The 23,078-nt window shown below is 37.4% G+C and overlaps 1 protein-coding gene across 3 annotated transcripts; it reads left to right on the forward strand.

Moving 5' to 3' along the window:
* Positions 1-335: 335 nt before the first annotated feature.
* On the forward strand, positions 336-17,942 carry ptpn11a (protein tyrosine phosphatase non-receptor type 11a). 3 transcript variants are annotated; one of them, XM_084105066.1, is made up of 16 exons: positions 336-596; positions 2,615-2,737; positions 4,731-4,925; positions 5,065-5,257; positions 6,162-6,281; positions 6,897-7,010; positions 7,147-7,243; positions 7,858-7,946; positions 8,044-8,169; positions 9,766-9,897; positions 9,979-10,133; positions 10,279-10,346; positions 11,037-11,188; positions 11,259-11,371; positions 12,913-13,013; positions 15,939-17,942. In XM_084105066.1, the coding sequence occupies exons 1-15, from the start codon at positions 583-585 to the stop codon at positions 12,980-12,982; spliced, it is 1,761 nt and encodes a 586-aa protein (XP_083961192.1). In that variant the 5' UTR covers positions 336-582; the 3' UTR covers positions 12,983-13,013; positions 15,939-17,942. The 3 variants fall into 3 exon arrangements, with proteins under 3 accessions (XP_083961192.1, XP_083961191.1, XP_083961193.1); XM_084105065.1 differs by having other exon boundaries at positions 7,858-7,937; positions 8,011-8,169; XM_084105067.1 differs by having other exon boundaries at positions 7,858-7,937.
* The last annotated feature ends 5,136 nt before the right edge of the window (positions 17,943-23,078 follow it).

Below are 23,078 nucleotides of genomic sequence, written 5' to 3' on the forward strand. Positions count from 1 at the left end.
GTTTCTTGTTGTGTTTGTATTTGTATATGTATATGTGCACTGGAAGCTTCAGTACCAAGAATAATTCTTTGTGTGTGCAAGCACACTTGGCAATAAAGCTCTTTCTGATTCTGATTCATAAGTAATATTTTACAGTCTCAGTATTTGTTTTTAATGATTGCGTGTTCATTGTTCAAAACATTTGAACTTTTTATGATGGCCAGTTAGAGAATCCAAAATACACTTCATATATACATTCATATAGGGAATTTTTAACCTAAAATCATCAATATTATGCATTTGTTGAGCTGTTGTTCTAGTGTTCCGCCTCTAGAGGGCGCGTCAGTGCGGCGCGTCGCGCGCTGTGTGTGTGTCGCAGCTTTGGTGACGTTTTTCCATCGACTCCAGAAAACTCTCTCCGCCGCCGCGGCCTAGCGCTCCTGGTCCCTCTTTCTCGGCATTTTATTCACTCATGTCCGTCTGTCCGAACCCAAACCGAGCGGGACCTGCTGCCGTATGAGGCGCTGAACACGGGACTGTCGATTTAAGCTGAGTTTTTACCCGGAAACTGAGTGAAAATACAGTAAACAGAGTGAGGGAGAGATGACATCCCGAAGGTGAGAAACAAGCAAAAACAAACCTAATAATCTCGTTTATTTCGCATTTCTCGTCACTGTCGGGCATCTTATCTTTACGATAAATCAAATTAATGTTTGTTTAAAGAGTTTCAAATGTCTGAAGTGCGAAATGAACGCGTTTAAATGTCAGACAGTTTAATGATTTAAACCCAACAGGGCGAGACTGGACATGTTTTGAGTGTGAAAGAGTCACTCTAGTGAGGAATTACTTTGAATTAACTGGTTTTAGGACGATAAAAGTTTGCTCGATCATCATATTTCATATCTGTCGATGATGATTGACAGGTCATAGTGTAGATTTGTCCACAGACAGGGATGACCAATAGGGACGTCACGTGACACTGTTTTGAAGGATGGCTTGACAGTAGTGTGATGTGAATAACGTAATTTGCCTTTATTTTGCTTATTATAATTAATGTATTTGCCCTCCTTGTATTAATACTGTTTTCATGTAATATCACAGATAGAGAGAACGATAACACTTTAGTTTATTGTACAATTCTCACTATTAACTAGTTGGTTTTTATCATGCATATTATTTGGGTAATGTATGTTTATTAGTACTTATAAAGCACTTATAATAACTACCTTACTAACTATTAATAAGCAGTAATTAGGAGTTTATTGAGGCAAAATTTGCAGTTAGTAGTTAATTAACAGTGAGAATTGGACCCTAATCTAAAATGTGACCAAAATAACATAATAGATCCCTGTCTAATTCAGCCTATAAGCAAAAGTGAGTATATCTGCACTTGTGACCTTATTAGTGCAGTCAAGGCGAATCTGAAACTCATTGTATTAGGAACAAAAAACGAAAGCAAGTATTACATATTGCAAAACATAGTGCAAGGCAAGCACACATTTCAACAATATATGTGACACAAAGTTTATATAGTTTGAAGTGAGAAGACGGCAAAAGATCCTGCAGAATATATTTCACTATTCTGATCCGATATTCTGAATATTTAATGTTAAAATGGTTTTATGGTTGAGCTGCATGCTTCTTTGTGCATCTGTGGACTGGATTCTGATTGTGAATTATCTTTTTCATATGACATTTCATACACTAGCATTTCTGCTGGTACTTTCATGTTTCCTGAGCAACATTAACCGCTTGTTGTCAGAAGTGTTAATTACAGTGGCCGAGAAGTGCAAAACCAACCACAATTCTGAAAACAAAACAACACATTTTTAAACACAATGGAAAGACTAAAAACAAATTAACAAGTCAAAAAACACGATAACATTTCCGAAAACAAAATAAGTCAGAAAACACAACGACAAGTCAGACAAAACGGAAAAGGTAGGTATATGTGGCAAATGCAATACTGACTGCTGATTGGACGAGACATCTGTCAATCAAGACATGCAGAAAGTACAGCAGACTGCATCAGAAGAAAGTCGTTTCGCGTGTGCATGTGTAAATATTAGAGTTAGTCTATTTAACCTGGAGAAAAAAACCTTCATATTAAAATCTTCCTTTGGTCAGACAGAATTATAAAAGAACTCGATCTGGTGAAGTGGGAGAGTGGCATGTAACAAGAACAGCAGATTTAGCTTTTGACGCGAACGACATGAGTTCGAGTCTCCCTCGAGTGACAAATGTTAATTCAATAATTCAATCATTAATTCAATATTAACTTATTGTTTATTGATCTGTATAAAATTGGAAAAAACAGCACTCTTGCTTGTGTGCTTAACTATAGGATGCCATATTATATAAGACAAAAGCTCATGCAAGGGCATTGCCCCTATATTTGGAGTTTTAAGGGCATTATGACTGCATTAAAATAGTGTTTATGTTTGTTTTTTGCAAAGTGAGTGACATAGCCTGAGCTCGCAGCCTCGCACATAATTAAAAATTATTATCGTGGATGATACAGCTAATATTTACACATGCACACGCGAATCAACTTTCTTCTTTCTACTTTCTAGTAGTTATCGGCCAAAATCACACTTTCATGTCGTGACGGACTGTGTTGTGTTTCTGTCATTAGGTGGTTCCACCCCAACATCACTGGAGTGGAGGCGGAGAACCTTCTACTCACTCGTGGCGTGGACGGCAGTTTCTTGGCCCGTCCCAGCAAAAGCAACCCTGGAGACTTTACGCTCTCCGTCAGGTGAGAGGTGACGCACAAACCAGCATTTAGGCTGGGAATAACAAGTGCTAATTGGAAAATATATTATGCACTTGACTACACTGTAAAAAATATCCTGCAAATTTTAAAAGGTAAAAAATGTAAATTTAAAGTTAAAAACGGCAGCTGTGCTTGTCAGAAAATCACCGTAAAAAATACTGACCATACCGGTATCCCTGCAGGATGGCATATTGTTGCCTGTACACTGTATTTCATTAAAGGGATGAATATCCTTTTTCCCTTGGCTTCTGGGGGGTGTTTGGCTCGAGGTCATGGTGCAAAGGACCCTAGGTTGATTTTACTCCGAACCATCCCTTTAAGCAGAGGTGGACAAAGTACACAACTTCCTTACTTGAGTGAAAGTACAGATACTACTGGTCAAATATTACTCCGTTACAAGTAAAAGTTGTAAAGACCGATTCTTACTTAAGTAAAAGTACAGAAGTACTCGTTTTTAAAAGTACTTCAGTATCAAAAGTAAAAAGTAAATGTCAGTGCATTGTTTTATTATTGTTGCATTGTTGAATGTAATACTTACAGTACCTTATGCCTCTGAATCTATGCCTGCCCTCATATCAATATCACATGTATTTCTAGAGCACAGTTCCAGTCGTGGGATTGAATGTGAGATTGAATAAGTCACTCAATAACGTCTACAATGGTTTAGGTCACACAAATGGCTGTTCCCTCAAATAGTGCCCTTGGCTTAGTTTTTTGGCTTTGACGTCAACCCGACCTTCATTTCCAACCAAAATCCAACATCTGTCCAACGTCGGGTTCTGGCGTAAATCTGACGTCGGGTTCTGGTGTCAACCCGACTTTCATTTCCAAACCAAAATCATCCCCTGACTGACGTTACTACTTTCTACTCAAGGACCTTGACAGAAATGTAGTGGAGTAAAAAGTATGATATTTGTCTTTCAAATGTAGTGAAGTTAAAGTAAAAAGTTTCCACAAAAGATAATACTCAAGTAAAGTACAGATACTCAAAAAGTGTACTTAAGTACAGTACTCAAGTAAATGTACTTTGTTACTGTCCACCTCTGCCTTTAAGTGATATATGTCAATATTGAACTTCTAAAATCTGCTTTTACCACTTATTTCATATGCTAATCATACTTTATACTTTTAAGGAAACATACAATTTTTAATAAAATTGCACATTATGCATTGTTAAACCATATACACTTTTTAACCATATGGCAAGGTAACTTGCAGTTAATCAGTTAACAGGTTTTTACTGTAGCTAGAGCTGCACAATTAATCGTTAAAAGGTTGCGATCTTGATTCAAACACCCACTCGATCTCATTCCTAAATGACAACGATTCAGCTGCGTCTTTTAAACCTTTGACATTGGGACATTCAGACATGCCGCTCATACAGAGAGAAGTTAGCATGTACAGTTTAGGTATGAAACTGCTTCACAAACAGTCTTTGCAACCACATGGTTTTGTTATTTTTGTGTTACTGGGATAAAAGTTTATAGTTCAGATATAAACACTGATGTCTGAAAATAGAGCAAATTACCTTTTGAAAGTTACTTGACGCTTCAAATAACGATTGTATCAGTTATGTCGTTACGCCAGTAGGTGGCGACAAGTGACTGTTAAAAATATATTTGTCATTGAATCGTTCATTCATTGATGCTTTCACTTGTTTCATTACCGGATGAATCAGCATTTTTGAAGTATTTATGAGCGAGTCATTGAATCATTCATAAAACAGTTTTCAAAAATAATGAATTCAGATTGATTAAACATTTTAAATAGACTGCAGCAATTAACATTTAGTATTTTGTTTAGTTGTCTGTTCGTGAGAGAATCATGATCTCTGTTTGAAACAACAACAAAAAATCGTGATTGTCAATTTAACCAGAATTGTGCAGCTCTAACTCTAGCATTTTTCTGTTAAAATTACAAAACATTTTGTACAGTGTATTAGTATAAACTGAATTGAAGCTCTTCTCTTCACTAGGCGAAATGGCGCCGTCACCCACATTAAGATCCAAAACACGGGAGACTATTATGACCTGTACGGCGGAGAGAAGTTTGCCACCCTGGCTGAGCTGGTGCAGTATTACATGGAACATCACGGACAGCTGAAAGAGAAAAATGGAGACGTCATTGAGCTGAAATACCCGCTCAACTGTGCCGATCCCACTTCTGAGAGGTCAGCACATGCATTGCTCATTATCTGTCTGCCCTTCCATGACAATGTGGGCCGATAATTGTATTTTATAGTCTTTTTTTTATTGGCGTCTGAACCCGAATACCCTCCTCTTAGGTTATCTTGTTGTTTTTTTTGCAAGGTGGTTTCATGGACATCTATCTGGTCGTGAGGCAGAAAAGTTGTTGACAGAGAAGGGCAAGAACGGAAGTTTCCTGGTGAGAGAAAGTCAGAGTCACCCGGGAGATTTTGTGCTCTCCGTACGGACCGGAGACGACAAGACGGACACCAGCGATGGCAAACCCAAAGTCACCCACGTCATGATACGCTGCCAGGTAAACTTCAGATGCATGACTTTTAAAACTGTGTTTTAAAAAAAAAATCAGAGATGGATTAGTATGATCAACTAGTTGTTCAACATCCAACTAGTCGATTAGTGAGCTCAAATAGTGTAGATTTAAACAAATATTTTTTGCTGATAAAAACATATATTTAGGCTGAAATGTGTTATTGCATTTAGTATACATTAAAGGGTTAGTTCACCCAAAAATGTAAATTCTGTCAGTAATTACTCTCCCTCATGTTGTTCCAACCCCATAAGACTTTCGTTCATCTTCAGAACACAAATTAAGATATTTTTGATTAAATCTGAGAGCTGTCTCACTCCTCCATAGGCTTCTAGGTAATCGAGATCTGCCATCCCAGAAAAGTTAGTAAAGACATTGTTAAAATAGTCCAAGTGACTACAGTGGCTCAACCTTAAGTTTATCAAGCGACGAGAATACTTTTTGTGCGCAAAAAACAAACTAAAATAACGACTTTATTCAACTAAAGTCACTTGGACTATTTTAACAATGTCTTTACTAACTTTTCTGGGATGGCAGATCTCGATTACCTAGAAGCCTATGGAGGAGTGAGACAGCTCTCAGATTTAATCAAAAATATCTTCATTTGTGTTCTGAAGATGAACGAAAGTCTTACGGGGTTGGAACAACATGAGGGAGAGTAATTACTGACAGACTTTTCATTTTTGGGTGAACTATCCCTTTAATGTTTAATTGTTGGTCTAAATTGGAAATCTGTTTGAATAGTCAATTTTTGGTGCAACTAGCAGTGCAGAAATGACACGCTTTATTTAATCTTAACAGTTTAATTAGTTCCAAAACGCTGTCATTAAAAGGATATTTTCCTGTGTTGTGTAATGTAAGTTGGCTATTATTTCTATTATCCTTTTGTCAGCATGATCTGAAGTATGATGTTGGCGGTGGGGAGAAATTCGACTCGCTCACAGACCTGGTGGAGCACTACAAGAAAAACCCTATGGTGGAAACACTGGGGACAGTCCTGCAGCTCAAACAGGTGTTTGATTGACCACTTTTAGGAAAGATCCATTGAGAACTGTCAAATTGCTTGTGATGTTCCTTATTTGTAAATCACTTTAGACAAAAGAGTCTGCTAAATGAAATTTGGGGTCAGCAATATTTTGTTTTTAAAAGAAATTAACACTTTTATATAGAGAGGACACATTAAATTGATCAAAAGTGACAGCAAAGACATTAATAATGCTATAAAAAATTACTATTTCAAATAAATGCTGTTCTATTGAAATGTCTATTTATTAAAGAATCCTGAAAAAAGACAGCAACAACAATTTCTGCATTGATAATAATCAGAAATGTTTCTTGAGCAGCGAATCATTACTGGAGTAATGATGCTGAAAATTCAGCTTTGATCACAGGAATAAATTACAGTTTAAAATATATTCACATTGAAAACAGTTATTTTCAATTGTAATAATATTTCACAATATTACTGTTTTTACTGTATTTTTTATCAAATAAATGCAGCCTTTGTGAGCATAAGAAACTTCTTACAAAAATTACCAACCCCAAACTTCTGAACAATTGTGTAAATGTACATTTAACATTCCTAATACCAAATAATACAAGTAAAGCAATGTTGTGTTTCTTGCAGCCTCTGAACACGACCCGCATCAATGCAGCAGAGATCGAGAGCCGGGTACGAGAGCTCAGCAAGCTGGCAGAGGCCACGGATAAGGTCAAGCAGGGATTCTGGGAAGAGTTTGAGGTGAGAGCCAATCAGCACCCAGCATAGTGCCAGATTAACCAATGATCTGATACACTGATAAATCAATGTACAGTTTCCCACACCTTTATTATAAAGGGTCGAGTTCTGGGAATCATTTTCAATTCTGTGTCCACAGACGCTTCAGCAGCAGGAGTGTAAACTACTCTACAGTCGCAAGGAGGGTCAACGGGCAGAAAACAAAAACAAGAACAGATATAAGAACATTCTTCCCTGTAAGTGAACATCATCATCATGCAAATCCCAGAAAACTCTCAGAATGATGCTGATGGGTCAGTAATATTAAAGGGGTGATGAACTGAGAAATCAAATTTTTTTGGAGCTTTTGACATATAAGAGGTCTTCATACTATAAGAATATCCTGTAAGTTTCAGAACTGAAAACTTCCTTGTTAGTCCAATAAAAGCTTTTATTGACACCAGGCACAGCGAACGACAGGTTTTTCAAAGTGGGGATCTATGAGGTCAAAGGGTATCAAACCCCGCCTCCGCAGAAGAAGATCAACGCCTACTTCAACACTTCCGGTTTAGCCCCGCCCACCGATTCGCGCATTACATGAAACTCATTATAATATGCAAAACTGTTATCCAATCATAGCAGTGGGCGTTTACTTCCAAGTCTTCAATGCGGCACGCCCATAAAAACAGAGCGTTTCAGGAGCTAGGCTCAAAACCAGGGTAGAAAATAGCCTATTACTTATTCATTTTGATGTTTTTGAATGTAAAAACCAAGTGAACGTCATAAGTTGACCTCAGACAACAATATAAAAAAATGTAAAAAGCCAGTTCATGACCCCTTTAATATTCTTATCTCTGTGCCTCTTCCACAGTCGACCACACGCGAGTCGTGCTGACCGATGGTGATGCAAATGAGCCAGGCTCTGATTACATCAACGCCAACATCATCATGGTAATAAAGGTGCCTTCAAATCTTGTCAGAATTATTAAATATTTGTGTATCAATGGTTTTTGTGGTTTGCCAGCCTGATAATGAGACTAAATCAAACAATTCAAAGTTGAAGAGGAGCTACATCGCCACGCAGGGCTGCCTGCAAAACACCATCAGTGACTTCTGGAGGATGGTGTTTCAGGAGAACTCTCGAGTCATCGTCATGACCACGAAGGAAGTGGAACGGGGAAAGGTGAGCCGTTTCCCAAGGGATTCACCCATCAGTACATTTTCATTGTGGTTCATGAAGTGATTTTTGGCTTGCTAAAAGAAATATTTACATATGTGAACAGCATTTAAATACATGTACACTTTCGAAACTTGAAGTTAGTTGCTAAAATTGGGAGGGTTATATATATATATATATATATATATATATATATATATATATATATATATATATATATATATATATATATATATATATATATATATGTTTGTTTTTTTGATAAAAATTGCTATTGTGATTTAAAATACATTTTTAAAAGAGCTCCAGGTTTACTGTTCCTGTCTGTAGGGCTGCACAATTTGATTAAATATCAAAATAATGATGATAATGTATATTTTTATTATTATTATTATTACTAAATAAAAATATAAGCAAAGCATAAAAGAAAATATTACTATTGTAATGATACTATTACAGATTTAGGGCCAGATTTACTAACAGCTTGTCGTAGTGCAAACCCTCTTTTTGTCAGGATTCACTAAAGACATGCAGTGAAAAGGCGTGGACAGGGTTATTTTTGCGGCTGATATTATTGCATATGAATTTATAGGAGTTTCCCTTTCAGACGCAAATTTTATGGGAGGAGAGAATTCACACAAGGTGATGTACTAAGGTTTGCACTCGTCAATTTACTGGTATTTGCGCCATTATTTAACGCCCCAAAAAAGCATGTCTTAATGCTTGCTCCTGGAAGATTGCGTTGGTCATTATGAAAGTGATTCGGCTGTGTCTGTCTGTCTTTAATGTGCGTGTCGTCAGTAGATCACGTGCTGAACTTTCCTCTCCCATCTGTGTTTTTTTGGAAATTTGGCCCTTAAAGGTGCTCTAAGTGATGTCAGGTGTTTTTTAGGCTGAAACATTTTTTGTCACACACAGCAAACATCTCCTCACTATCCGCTAGCTGCCTGTCCCCTGAACACACTGTAAAAAAACGCGGTCTCTGTAGACAGCCCAGGCTCCACAAACGGCAACAAAAACAAACTGGCCCAGCCTGGACCACGAAACATAACAACAAACAGTGTTCCAGCCAATAACTGACAAGAATGATTTGGGGGTGGGGGTTAGTGCGCGTGCACATGAAGGGGGGGGTGGGGAGTGGAGGAGAGAGAAGCATGAAGAGGGAAGTTAGCTAGAGGAGAGATGTCCTAGCAATGACAACGACTAACGTTTGAATTATATTCTCTTGAATTTTGATATGGCTGACACACGACCAAAGAGACGACGTTCCGATGAACAAATAGCAAAGAAGAGGGAAAAAGGAGAAGGAATGCGCAAAGTCCCGAATTTACATCGGAAAAGCACGGAAGGGAGGGGACGGGTTGAGGAGGAGGGAGGGTCGAGCTAGCCTCTGTTTTGTTTGACAATACTTCGAACGTCAACAAGAAGTGACGTCACCCAGCATCGCTTAGAGCACCTTTAATAAACAATTCTCATTTGGGAAATTTCAGCCATTGCAATTTGATAATTGCTCAAAACCTTTTTACAATTTCGGTTTTATTTCTTATTAAATGTTCAGCCAAAGCTGAATTGTTCTGAGATGCTTTGTGTTTTCCTTCACAGAGTAAGTGTGTGAAGTATTGGCCTGACGTGTCCGCGTTGAAGGAGTACGGAGCCATGCGTGTGCGTAACGTTAAGGAAACCTCAGCACATGATTACATCCTGCGAGAGCTGAAGCTGTCAAAAGTTGGACAGGTAAGCTAAAACTGAGATGGTTAAATGACCCATAAACGCAAGAGTTTGTCTCCAACACCTGCGTTCTGTCTGATATGGTAGGGTAACACTGAGCGTACAGTGTGGCAGTACCATTTCCGTGCATGGCCAGACCACGGTGTACCCGGAGACCCTGGCGGCGTGCTGGACTTTCTGGAAGAGGTCAAAATGAAGCAGGAGGGCATAAACGGGGCTGGACCCATCGTGGTGCACTGCAGGTTATGACAACACCAGCAATAACACTTCAAACTGACCTCATTCAATCAAAATATTTAAGGCTTTAAGTTACAAATGTCAGTCCAGATATTTTCTTCATCAAGCAAGTCTGTTTGTTGGTTATAAACATTTCTGTTTCTCCTACAGTGCTGGGATTGGACGGACAGGAACGTTTATCGTTATTGATATTTTAATAGACATCATCAGAGAAAAGGGTAAAGTTTACATCTAGATTGATCATCTGTTAATTAGTGGCTGACCGTTATATCGCTACGGCCTGTATATATATATATATATATATATATTGGCCGATATTTGCTATTTCTTAAAGTCCCCCTTGTTGTCAATAATTTTATCCCTTAAAACTCCAAAATGACATATTTAAAAATAAATTCATTTAAAAAACTTAAATGTAACTCTACACCCTCGCCTCATTTAGTATAGACGGTTCTATGAATATGTTTGTCCAATGTGTTTGAAGCTGGGCTTATATTTTGACATTCTCCTTTTACTTAATTTATTAAATTTACTTATTAGACAGAACAACGGTATATAACAAAGTAAAGGTATGTACAAAGTATTTCAGTATTTGCTTTTCTATTATTAGTAATAGAAAGGAAAATGCTATAATTCTTCCTCATATACCATCAGCATTCAGCAAATATGCTTTTTAATAATTTAAACAAATCTTTGAATGTCCAATAAATATTTAATTTCGCAAATGTTGCAAGCTTCCAGCTGAAGTGTGCACTTGAAGACTGCATAAAAAAAAAACACGTGTTCTCTGTGCGTAACGGTCGACCACTACTATTGATTCTCTTTATGTTAATTATTAGGCCCTACAACCTAAATTGGAAAGGTTGCACCTTTTTAAAGTTAGCTCTAACCAGAAGTGTGTTGCGCAGGAGTGGACTGTGATATTGACGTGCCCAAGACTATCCAGTTGGTGCGATCTCAGCGTTCAGGAATGGTACAGACAGAGGCCCAGTATCGGTTCATATACATGGCCGTCCAGCATTATATTGAGACTCTACAGCGCCGCATAGAGGAGGAGCAGGTGTGTACATCACAGATATTGAGCTGGATTAGTGGTGTTCAAAATAGCCTGATTCTTTTGTCTCTTTCAGAAAAGTAAAATTAAAGGACGCGAGTACACCAACATCAAATATTCTCTCTCTGACCTGACTGGAGGAGATCAGAGCCCTCTGCCACCGTGCACACCGACGCCAACCTGTGCCGAGTGAGAACACGCATGCATTTCACACAAAACCTCACGATATAGACAGTTTTATAGAGAAGTATGTTTACCACTTCAGAGAAAATGACAAATGAAGCAATAGGACATATTAGAATTTCCTTGCTTTTTATGTTTTGTTTGAATAATATAAGTGATAGTTCCAACTCTAAGTTCTGATTTGGAAGAATTTCTCATTATTATTATTATTAGTAGTAGTAGTAGTAGTAATAATATTAATAATAATAATTCTATATTATATATATACTGTTATACTACATATCAGATATATTTTGATTTCCTGTGGTTTTCTCATTTTAAGCTGCAGAAAATAAAACTTTGAATTTAGAAACTGAAGTTTTATTTTCTGCAGCTTAAAATGAGAAAACCACAGGAAATCAAAATATATCTGATATGTAGTATAACAGTATAATACAGAATTATTATTATTAATATTATTACTACTACATATTACTTGCAGTTGACTTTACTAAATACTCAGCAAAAAAAAGAAACGTCATCCTACTTTCAAATGACTTTTCCCAGCCAATTTCTTATGTGTAAATATTTGTTTGAACATAAAAAGATTCAACAACTGAGACGTAAACGGAACAAATTTCACAGACATTTGACGAACAGAAATAGAATAATGAGTCCCTGAACAGAGCGGGGCTCAATATCAAAAGTAGCAGTCATTATTGCTATCGTGCATCTCATGTTCATGGACTGAGACAGATTTGCCAGCTCTTGCTGTGAGATGTTACTCCACTCTTCCACCAAGGCACTTACAAGCTCTTAAACACATCTAGGGGGACATATGGTTACAAATGGTTAGGCACTGAAGGAGGATCAGCTGTCCTTTGTGTTTCCCTGTGGCACTGTCATAGGCATCTTACATTACAGACAATTATTTATTTTCTTTTTTTTGCTGAGTTTATATTGTGACCTATTTATGAGTGAAACTGATATCAAATAAGAAGAGACTTCATCAGTTTTTGATTGGATCGTGAAAAGTGAGCGTAGCACATAATCGTCACATGGGTATATCACAGGAAGAACAAGTTATTATGTTGTGATTAAGGCAAGACACCACAGGTAATAAGGGGGAAAAAATTAACTAATATCACCATATTTCCCCAGTTGCTTAATCGAGGTACATTAATATAAATGTTGTGTATTACAAGTTTTCCAAAATGTTATCCTTAAATACGCAGATTATACATTATCAGAACAGAACAGAAATCTGGAAATGGAAGCAAAATAGCCCAAAATCTCAAAATTGACCTGTGCATAAAAAATGGTCAAATGATTATGAAATCAAATCTAAAAAAATAAATAAATAAACATTTACAAATTAATTGTTTATAATAAGACTAGCAACATGCAGTTAGACAATACATAGTGCCAGCATTGATTTCATGCCAACTGTAAGCTATAAACTTGTCCCATTATGCCTGGGAAAGATAGAGGTATTTGTTGTTTATATGTTTATGTTTATCATGTATAATATTATGTATAATATCAATTATTTATGTTTATATGTACAGTTTGAGGGACGACAGCTCTCGAGTCTACGAGAATGTGGGTCTGATGCAACAGCAGAAGAGTCACAGATGAGACTACGACTCCAGCACTGTCTGAATAACAGGTATGACGGCTCATTCTTCACCACAACACGTCACAGTATGTTCAGTCCCAGAATCAACAGTTGCTTTAGCTGCTGTTTCTGGGTATTTCAAACATTTACATTTGTTTTTCATAGTTTAGAGCAGGGTTCACCAATCTCGGTCCTGGAGGGCCGCTGTCCCTGCAGAGTTTAGCTCCAACCAGCTCCAACACACCTATTTGAAAGTTTCTAGTATGCCTAGTGAGACCTTGATTAGCTGGTTCAGGTGTGTTTAATTGGGGTTGGAGCTAAACTCTGCAGGACAGCGGCCCTCCAGGACCGAGATTGGTGAACCCTGGTTTAGAGCAAGGGGTTCTCAGCTCTGGCCTGTAAGATCCACTTTTATCCATCGAGTTTTGCTCCAACCCTAATCAAACACACCTGAACAAGCTAATCAAGGTCTTCAGAGTTACTAGAAAGCTACAGGCAGGTGAGTTTGATCAAGGTTTGAGCTGAACTCTGCAGGAGAGTGGACCTCGAAACTTACGCCATTGTTACCGTTCGTATCATTGTGTATTAAGAGCTGAAGAAGATCTGGAGCTTGAATTCAAATATACATCTGGTTTCCAACATGCGACATGTAAGTGGTAGACTAATCAAAACAGACTCATCTGATTAATCAGAACAGAGTAGACAATTACAACAGACTGGGCCATCTGACCAATCAGAGCAGAGTAGACCAATCACAACAGACTGGGCATCTGACCAATCAGAGCAGAGTAGACCAATCACAACAGACTGGGCATCTGACCAATCAGAGCAGAGTAGACCAATCACAACAGACTGGGCATCTGACCAATCAGAGTAGACCAATCACAACAGACTGGGCATCTGACCAATCAGAGTAGACCAATCACAACAGACTGGGCATCTGACCAATCAGAACAGAGTAGACCAATCACAACAGACTGGGCATCTGACCAATCAGAGTAGACCAATCACAACAGACTGGGCATCTGACCAATCAGAGCAGAGTAGACCAATCACAACAGACTGGGCGTCTGACCAATCAGAGCAGAGTAGACCAATCACAACCGACTGGGTGTCTGAACAATCAGAGCAGAGTAGACAATTACAACAGACTGGGTCATCTGACCAATCAGAGCAGAGTAGACCAATCACAACAGACTGGGCATCTGACCAATCAGAGCAGAGTAGACCAATCAAAACAGACTGGGCATCTGACCAATCAGAGCAGAGTAGACCAATCACAACAGACTGGGCATCTGACCAATCAGAGCAGAGTAGACCAATCAAAACAGACTGGGCATCTGACCAATCAGAGCAGAGTAGACCAATCACAACAGACTGGGCATCTGACCAATCAGAGCAGAGTAGACCAATCACAACAGACTGGGCATCTGACCAATCAGAGTAGACCAATCACAACAGACTGGGCATCTGACCAATCAGAACAGAGTAGACCAATCACAACAGACTGGGCATCTGACCAATCAGAGTAGACCAATCACAACAGACTGGGCATCTGACCAATCAGAGCAGAGTAGACCAATCACAACAGACTGGGCATCTGACCAATCAGAGCAGAGTAGACCAATCACAACAGACTGGGTGTCTGACCAATCAGAGCAGAGTAGACAATTACAACAGACTGGGCAATCTGACCAATCAGAGCAGAGTAGACCAATCACAACAGACTGGGCATCTGACCAATCAGAGCAGAGTAGACCAATCAAAACAGACTGGGCAATCTGACCAATCAGAGCAGAGTAGACCAATCAGAACAGACTGGGCATCTGACCAATCAGAGCAGAGTAGACCAATCACAACAGACTGGGCCATCTGACCAATCAGAGCAATGGAGGCTCGTGGAAAGGAGGCGTTTCGAGACACAGAGAAAAGAGCTGATGCTGCAATGTATATTATGAGAGAAATAATGTGTTTTTTGACCTTGAATGCATGTAAACCTGTTGTAGGAGACTCCAAAAAGAAAATGGCATAATAGGGGCATTTTAAATGGGGTTCGTATAATACATTTGTTATCAATAAATAATTAATTAAAAGATATGCATCATACGTGATGGACGCAAGCACAGCATATGACCTTCTGTAACACTGACTTCTAGAAAACACACACTCCCAACTCAGTAATAAACACATAGAGGATAGTCTCATCCGAATTTGTACATGAAATCAATTAAAAGTACATTTACATTTAATAATTTAGCAGACGCTTTTATCCAAAGCGACTTACAGATGAGGATAAGCCGGTTGTGGATTTGGATGTACATTTAGACATTTTTAAAGACTACTTTTTGTCAAGGTTTAGATATTTTTTGTTTGTAATTTGATTTGAAGTGTCAGTTTTTCCATTAATTTTACCACAGTCAAACCTGAACAGAGAGAAAGACATTTTGTTAAATACATCAAAAGCTAAGCTAAGCTAAATAAATCTGTGTCTGATCTGATTTCATCCTCTGACTCAGTTTTGGTGTATTGTGTGGAGTGTGTGTATTTTAGACTGTCACCCTTCACTGATGTGTGCTTTTTTCCTGCATCGTGGCTGATTTGTAGATTGTACCCCCCAAAAATTGATGACTTTTTTTCATATTTTTCATATTTTCTATGGTAGTAATTTAATTTCTGACCACGAACAACACAAGTGTGACTTTTCTTTACTACTATTTAGCTTTTTCCAATCAAGTCCACGATTTTGTTTTAGTAAAAGTGGTTGGGTGAAAAGAACTGTACTCAAACATTGTTTGAAAAACTACTCCCGTCCATATAGGGCTAAAGACCAACAATATTAACCGCTCTGCAATGTTGATTTCCAAAGAGCATTTTTTATTTATTTTTTAATCTTGTGCTGTCTTTGAATAAGCTTTTAGTGTTTGGTGTGGCCCAATACAGTGAAATAATGTGATGTCTTTTTGTATTCCCTGACAGGAACTGCTTTTGTTGTTGCCAGACGCTCATGAAAACCTGAGAAGTGATCACGACTAAACGGAGAGACGACAAAAAAAAAAGAAAAAAAAGAAAAAAAAATCCAGAGACCGGTCCACACGAGCTCAGAGACATGCGGATGGAGTGAATTTAATTTCTCCTTCCAGCTACGTAGCCTTTTAACCCCACACTAAGAAACCACTGTGACGATCATGAAGCCTTATACTGAATAAACCCAAAACAGCCCCTGCAAAATCATGTTTTTTTTTGGGTGTGGACTTTTCTGAAATCAATTCAGGCTACATTTAGCGCTTGTGGGAAAAGCTTTTGCTATTACGTTCATCTCTTAACGTCTTGCCTCATTCATTTTTTTTGTTTTTCTGTCTCTTTTTTTGTAAAGAAAGCGAGAACTCTTTCCGGAAAGCATTAAGCATGATATTCTAACAGAAAAAGGACACTATCACCACTTTACTAAAGCAATTGGGAACAGAAGAGAAGCCATTCTCAGCAAAGCAAAGGGATGCTCTTCATCTTCACAACACAGTTCATTCATTTTACATGCAGTGAAAAAGGCCCAATACCTAATATAGTTCTCAATTCAGATTGGAGGATCCGAATCATTCTAGTCCATGTTCATGTCCTCTGCCTTCAGTTTTAAGCCCAGTGTCCTTAAGACTTTGCTCCGAACAGCAGGAGAACTTCATCCCAGATGTGTCGGAAAACCCTCGGTTTGCCTTTTTTGTCCCCCTGGAGAGAGACATCCTGATTCTGAGGACTTTTCCGTGGGACAAAACGTCCGTGTCACTGGCTTGTTTGTGTTACTGAATTGTTCTGCTGCATCAGGCCACCCAGCAGCTGCGAAACCTGTTTCTTATTATTTTTTTATGATATTTTGCTGTTTAAAAAAAAAAAAAAAAAAAAAGCAAAAAAAAAAAAAAGAGAAATCGCTTATTTACGTCAATTCACCGTATGAACTTAATTTCCAAATCACTGTTTTAAAAGTGACTGCACATTTGTAACCCTGATGATTTCCAGCTTGTGGATCTAATTAAGGGTTTTAAAGTGTTATTTGGGCCCTCTATGATGGACAAACTTGACTTTTGGATGAGTTGTTTTTGCCAGGTCACATGCCTTCATTTTCTCTTCTAATTTTTCGTCTTTCCTAGTTTTAACACTTTAATCTTTGCTTGCCTCACTAACTCTTAACTCTCGTCCATCTAACGTTGCTTGTTGTGTTCAACGTCAGCAGTATTTTAACATTTTCGCAAGTGCTTCTTTTCCTCAGCAACATGTCTTCGTTCACGGCCTTCAGTGTCTTGTGCTCCGTTACGTTCATATTATTTGGCCTTGACTTTCTCGCTTTCTTCACCTCGAGTGATGATTCCTTACACATTTAAAATACAAAAAGTAGGTGCTCTTTGAGTTGGTTTTCTCAGCCCATCATGTATGTATCTGCCGTCCTGTAGTGTGTTTATTGTCCTGAAGTGTGTGAGTGTGTTTGTATCTTCAAAAATACTGCTGTTTGTTTGCTTTTTGAAGTCCGGTCTTCTGTTTTTTCTTTTCTCGCTTTGTCTCAATGATGTAAAGTTTCCCAACATCTGTTTATGTGTGTGTATGAGTGTGTGTGTGTGTCAGTGACCAACATCTTTTTCCTATCTTTTCTTTTGAAACAAACAAACAAAGTCGCTCCACGGAAAGCATTACGGTCCAAAGCAACTAATGTGAATTTTTTGTCATCGTGACGAGAACGAAACGGTTGTGGAACTCAATGCAAACTATATTTTTTAAACTTGTATATTGTACATGAATATCTTGTAGAGGAGAATGTACTTACTAAACATTTAATTGCCATTAAGATATACTGTATGTTTAACCCAGCAGCATCTCTTCTCGTGCCAGACGGTGAGCCTTACAGAAGCTAATAGGGTTGATCGTGTTGTTCGGCTATCAATGCAATTAACCAACATGAACTCCTTGATAACAATAAACAAGAAGCTCACATCTTCATGGTTGAGTCCTGTGCAGTTGATGAATTTAATGTTGGATGCACGGATGATATTTTTTTATGATATTTTCTCTTCCTTCGAGACTTGAATGAGCGTGACTAACAGGTAACGGTGTAGATGTTGCATGGACACTTTCTGACAATTCTCACATTAAATGTAATAAGATGGTCAAATGCGATGGACTGAAGCTAATAGGTTTTGTTGTGCTGGACTCTATTTTTATGTTGCGCAGCTGGCGGAGCGCTGTGGAGATTGTGCAGCTGTTTCACTGCAGGGCTGTGAACCAAACTCATGACAGCAGATCTGGATTTTACGGGCAAGCCACACGGACTCAAGGTGAATCTGCTCACAATAACCAAGAGTAAAGACTCCATGTTGGAGATGAAAAATTACATGAGATGTTTCTCATATAAAATCTTGTTCATCACAACCTTACACGAACGCACATCTGGAAGGGAAAAAAACGAGGCCCGCCAGTTATTTTTTACAAGGTTTGTATTAAGCACTAATGTACACTACCGTTCAAAAGTACGATTTTTAATGTTTTTAAAAGAAGTCTTTTCTGCTCACCAAGGCTGCATTTATTTGATTAAAAATACAAACAAAAACAGTAATATTGTGAAATATTATTACAATTTAAAACAGCTGTTTTCTGTGAATATACAGTAAAGTGTAATTTATTCCTGTGATCAAAGCTGAATTTTCAGCATCATTACTCCAGTCTTCAGTGTCACATGATCCTTCAGAAATCATTCTAATATGATGATTTGATGCTCAAGAAACATTTATGATTATTATCAATGTTGAAAACAGTTGTGTACAAATTTTTATTTCATGATGCTTTGATGAATAGAAAGTTCATAAGAACAGCATTTATCTGAAATCTAAAGCTTTTGTAACATTAAACACTACCCTTCAAAAGTTTGGGGTCAGTAAGAATTTTATTTTTATTTTTGGGGAAAATAAAATAAATCAATACTTTTATTCATCAAGGATGAGTTAAACTGATCAAAAGTTACAGTAAAGACATTTATAATGTTAGAAAATATTTTATTTTAAATAAATGCTGTTCTTTTGAACTTTCTATTCATCAAAGAATTTTGAAAAAAAAAATTGTACAAAACTGTTTTCAACATTGATAATAATAATGAATGTTTCTTGAGTATCAAATCATCATATTAGAATGATTTCTGAAGGATCATGTGACACTGAAGACTGGAGTAATGATGCTGAAAATTCAGCTTTGATCACAGGAATAAATTACAGTTTAAAATATATTAAAATAGAAAATAGTTATTTTAAATTGTCATGATATTTCACAATATTACTGTTTTTTTTATTTATTGTTTTTTTTATCTAATAAATGCAGCCTTGGTGAGCAGAAGATACTTCTTTTAAAAACATAAAAAAATCTTACTGACCCCAAACTTTTGAACAGTAGTGTTAGTGTATGAAGACGGTGATGTTGAAAGACCAAATTCAATATACACCTTATTAATGATGAATGCTATGTACAGGGAAGCAGATGAACGCAACACAGTTTCTCATTAAGCGTTTTTCCATAGAAAACCATTATGAAGAAAACGCTTACCCATCCATCATATTCTGTGCGCATCTGCTCTCCCGAATGTAGTATGAATCATCAATAAGTACTAAATTTGATCTGTTAATATCACTGTTTTAGTACATTTAAAGGATTAGTTCACCCAAAAATGAAAATTATCTCATAATTTACTCTCCCTCAAGCCATTCTAGGTGTACTTTCTTATTTGACCTTCTTACTTTTATGATGGATGGATGTGCTTTTAGTAGAGATAGTTGAGAGAGTAGAGCATTTCAAATATCTTGGCATTATTTTGGATCAAAATCTCAATTTAAACCAGCACACTTAACAAAGACTGACAGCTATTCGTAAACTTAGGCACTTGTCTGTTCAGCCACGTCTTCTTTTGCTTCTGTATCACAGTATTATTGAGCCAGTCCTTACTTATGGTGCCATTTGTTTTTTTCATATGCTTACAGTTACCAACAAGAACAAATTCTTAAAGATAACTCAGTTAGCAAGTCAAATTATTGGTATCCCTACCCCTAATTTATCGGATAGTGTCTCGACATTCACGTTGCGAAAGGCACAAAAAATCTTAAATGACTCGGAACATCCACTTTACAAGTATTTTATCCTTCTGGCCGTAGGTATAGGTTACAGATGTGTAGAGAAAGGCCAAGTTTAGTAAGAGTTTTGTTCCTGTATCTATACGAGCTGTATGTATGCTCTCTTGTTTTTTGTTTTTGTATATGTTTATGTTCTTAATATGTTATTTATGTTTGTATTATGTACGCATCTACGGTGGAAACAAATAAAATCTATCTATCTTTTTGGGCTTCAAAATCTAGGGTACCATTCACTCCCATTATAAAGCTTGGAAGAGCCAGGATATTATTTAATATAACTCTGATTGTGTTCGGACAGTTTATTTTAATGCACTTTATTTTAAGGTGTCATTGTTACAGTGTAATTATAGATTTAAGTACTGAGTAATATTAAGCAACTACATGTACTTACTATAGGGTTAGGGTAGGATTAGGGTTTGGTTGAGGGTTAATTGCATGTAATTATGCATAATTTACTGTTATTACTATGGTAAGTGCATGTAACACAAAGACACTGTAAAATAAAGTGTTACCGAAAGTCATATACACCTAGAATGGCCTGAGGGCGAGTCAATCATAGGATAATGTCCAACTAACCCTTTAAGGCACTTTAAATGTCCTATTGTTTTTACTGCAGCAGGTCCCAAAACTCACATTTTGTTCACATACATATTTATTTATTTTTCTTTTGAGATGGAAAATTGACAGGCCTATGTTTTGCCCTCCAGGTCTCTGTGACTGTCACATAACAGCAAACTATTAATAATCTTGGCATTGTATGTTACAGTTATTGTTTGCTGTTATGTGGATGTGGAGATGAACCCAAGCGCAGACAGAATGCACTACATACAAGGTTTATTGATGACAAAGAATGGGGAAAACAAAACCCACGAGGGGGCAAAACACAGACTGGACAATGAGTGACTAGACTATGACTTGACATAACTAGACTACAAACAAACAGCTAATACAGAAACAGAACTTTCTCTTGATGACACTCTTGACAGGGTACTCACAGTGATGGACAAAGTCTCACAATGAATGATAACATGTAACAATGAACCGGCACAGGACAGCAAACACAAGGGGATTAAATAGGGAGACTAATGATAACACAACAGGTGACACAGGTAAAGCAATAATAACAAAACAAGGGGGCGGGGCAAGAGAAGGAGACAACACAAGCACATGGCCCAAACAAAAGGCCATGTGCTTGCACACAAAACATGGGTCTGTCATGATCCTGCCACAAGAATTAAAGAATGACAAGGACTAGATGGCAGAATCATGACAGTTTGCACTGACTAATTGCATTAGTTCTTCTTTTGTAAGTCGCTTTGGATGAAAGCATCTATGCTAAATGCATAAATGTAACGTAATGTAAATGCAAAAATGTACGGTCAAGACTTTTTGTTGTTGTTGTTGAAGCCTGAAGTTTCTCCTGATAAAAAGATGAATCTCACAGTTTCAGAAAAAAGCTCAACATCTCAAACTGTGCTCAGATTTACCAATATATACCATATTCTGCAATAAAAGATCTCAAATATTTCACTAAATCTATGTTCGTTTATAACTATGAAACTGTATGATTATAACTATTGACTCATTTGTGTCTATTTTTATCAACATAAGAACTGCATTAAATCTCATGAGATTTGAGAGCAAAATCTGGGTTGTAATTAAAACAACATGAATGTTAATAAATAATGCAGTGATGTGCACATCCAAGGTTTTTAGTTTAAATCACAAGATACAGATTTAGAAACAGTTGCTTTTATGTATTATTACACTAAATTGATAATAGAAATAAGAATCAACCTTTGATGTTTTTAGGCATCTGTAGAAATAATGTAACTTGAGAATAATCATCTGCTAGTTGTGTTTGAGGTTTAATTATGGCCTTGTTTGGACAGAACACATGAGATGTCCGGACAGAGCAGTCGAGGACACAGCCGCGAGACGTTATTGACTGGCGTCCTGATAAAACGGGAAAAGGTTAACCTGATGCAGTGTTTGATAATGAAGAGCGGCTCTGTTTAAAGAGCAGGAGGAGATTCAGGACCAGATGAGTTACTGCTAGACATATTCTGGTAACACTTTACGATATGGTTCCAATAGTTGATGTTAGTTAAAGAGTTAATTAACAATAAACAATATATTTGTGTTATAGTGTTTATCCATCTTTGTTATCGTTAGTTAAAGGGGTGGTATAATGCCCTTTTCACAAGATGTAAAATAAGTCTCTGATGTCCCCAGAGTGTGTGTGTGAAGTTTTAGCTCAAAATACCCCACAGATATTGTTATATAGCATGTTAAAATTGTCACTTTTTGAGGGTGAGCAAAAACGCACAGTTTTGTGTCTGTCCCTTTAAATGCAAATAAGCTGCTGCTCCCGGCACAGGGGGCGGAGCTTCAACAGCTTGTGTCCTTTTACCTCACACACACATGCACTGGAAATTTCAAAAGCTTTTAGCCTTTTATGTTCAAACCGGAGTCAGACAATGATGGAGAGACTCAAGAAGAAGTGACAACATGTAGAAGCAACAGCACATTTCTGAATGGTTAGTTGATGAATTTATGCAGCTTATGTGTAGTTATCTTCTAGTCATTGATTAGCATATTCTGTCTTGATAATCTATAAATCGTGTTCCGGGGGTGGGGTTTATGTAAATTTTAGGGTTGGTGATGTCACTAACCCGGGAGGAATGTGGTGTAGTCTCTACCAGCCGTTTGTTGTAGTCCTTAAAAAGCGATTTCTTTAAAAGCAAATATCTCCCTTTGCTTTGAACTTTGAGCGTTGTAACTTTGCAGATGTTGTTTATGCTCAAACAGCAACATTACACACTAACTAAAGTTAGAAAAGTGAAATCATGATCAACCACCCCTTTAATAAAAAATAAAAAAATTCATTGTTAGTTGAAATAAGACAGAATTTGCAAAGTTATTGGGGGACCATTTTAAAAAATAGCTATATATAAAAGTAGTA

Source organism: Abramis brama (assembly GCF_963993115.1).
Source record: "Abramis brama genome assembly, chromosome: 25".
Taxonomy (NCBI): domain Eukaryota; kingdom Metazoa; phylum Chordata; class Actinopteri; order Cypriniformes; family Leuciscidae; genus Abramis; species Abramis brama.

What these genes read in the sequence shown, in the direction of transcription:
- ptpn11a (XM_084105065.1), top strand. An exon ending in GACTTTACGCTCTCCGTCAG is followed by an intron (nt 2,738 to 4,730) that starts GTGAGAGGTGAC and finishes TCTCTTCACTAG; the next exon opens with GCGAAATGGCGCCGTCACCC. An exon ending in ATATAAGAACATTCTTCCCT is followed by an intron (nt 7,244 to 7,857) that starts GTAAGTGAACAT and finishes CCTCTTCCACAG; the next exon opens with TCGACCACACGCGAGTCGTG.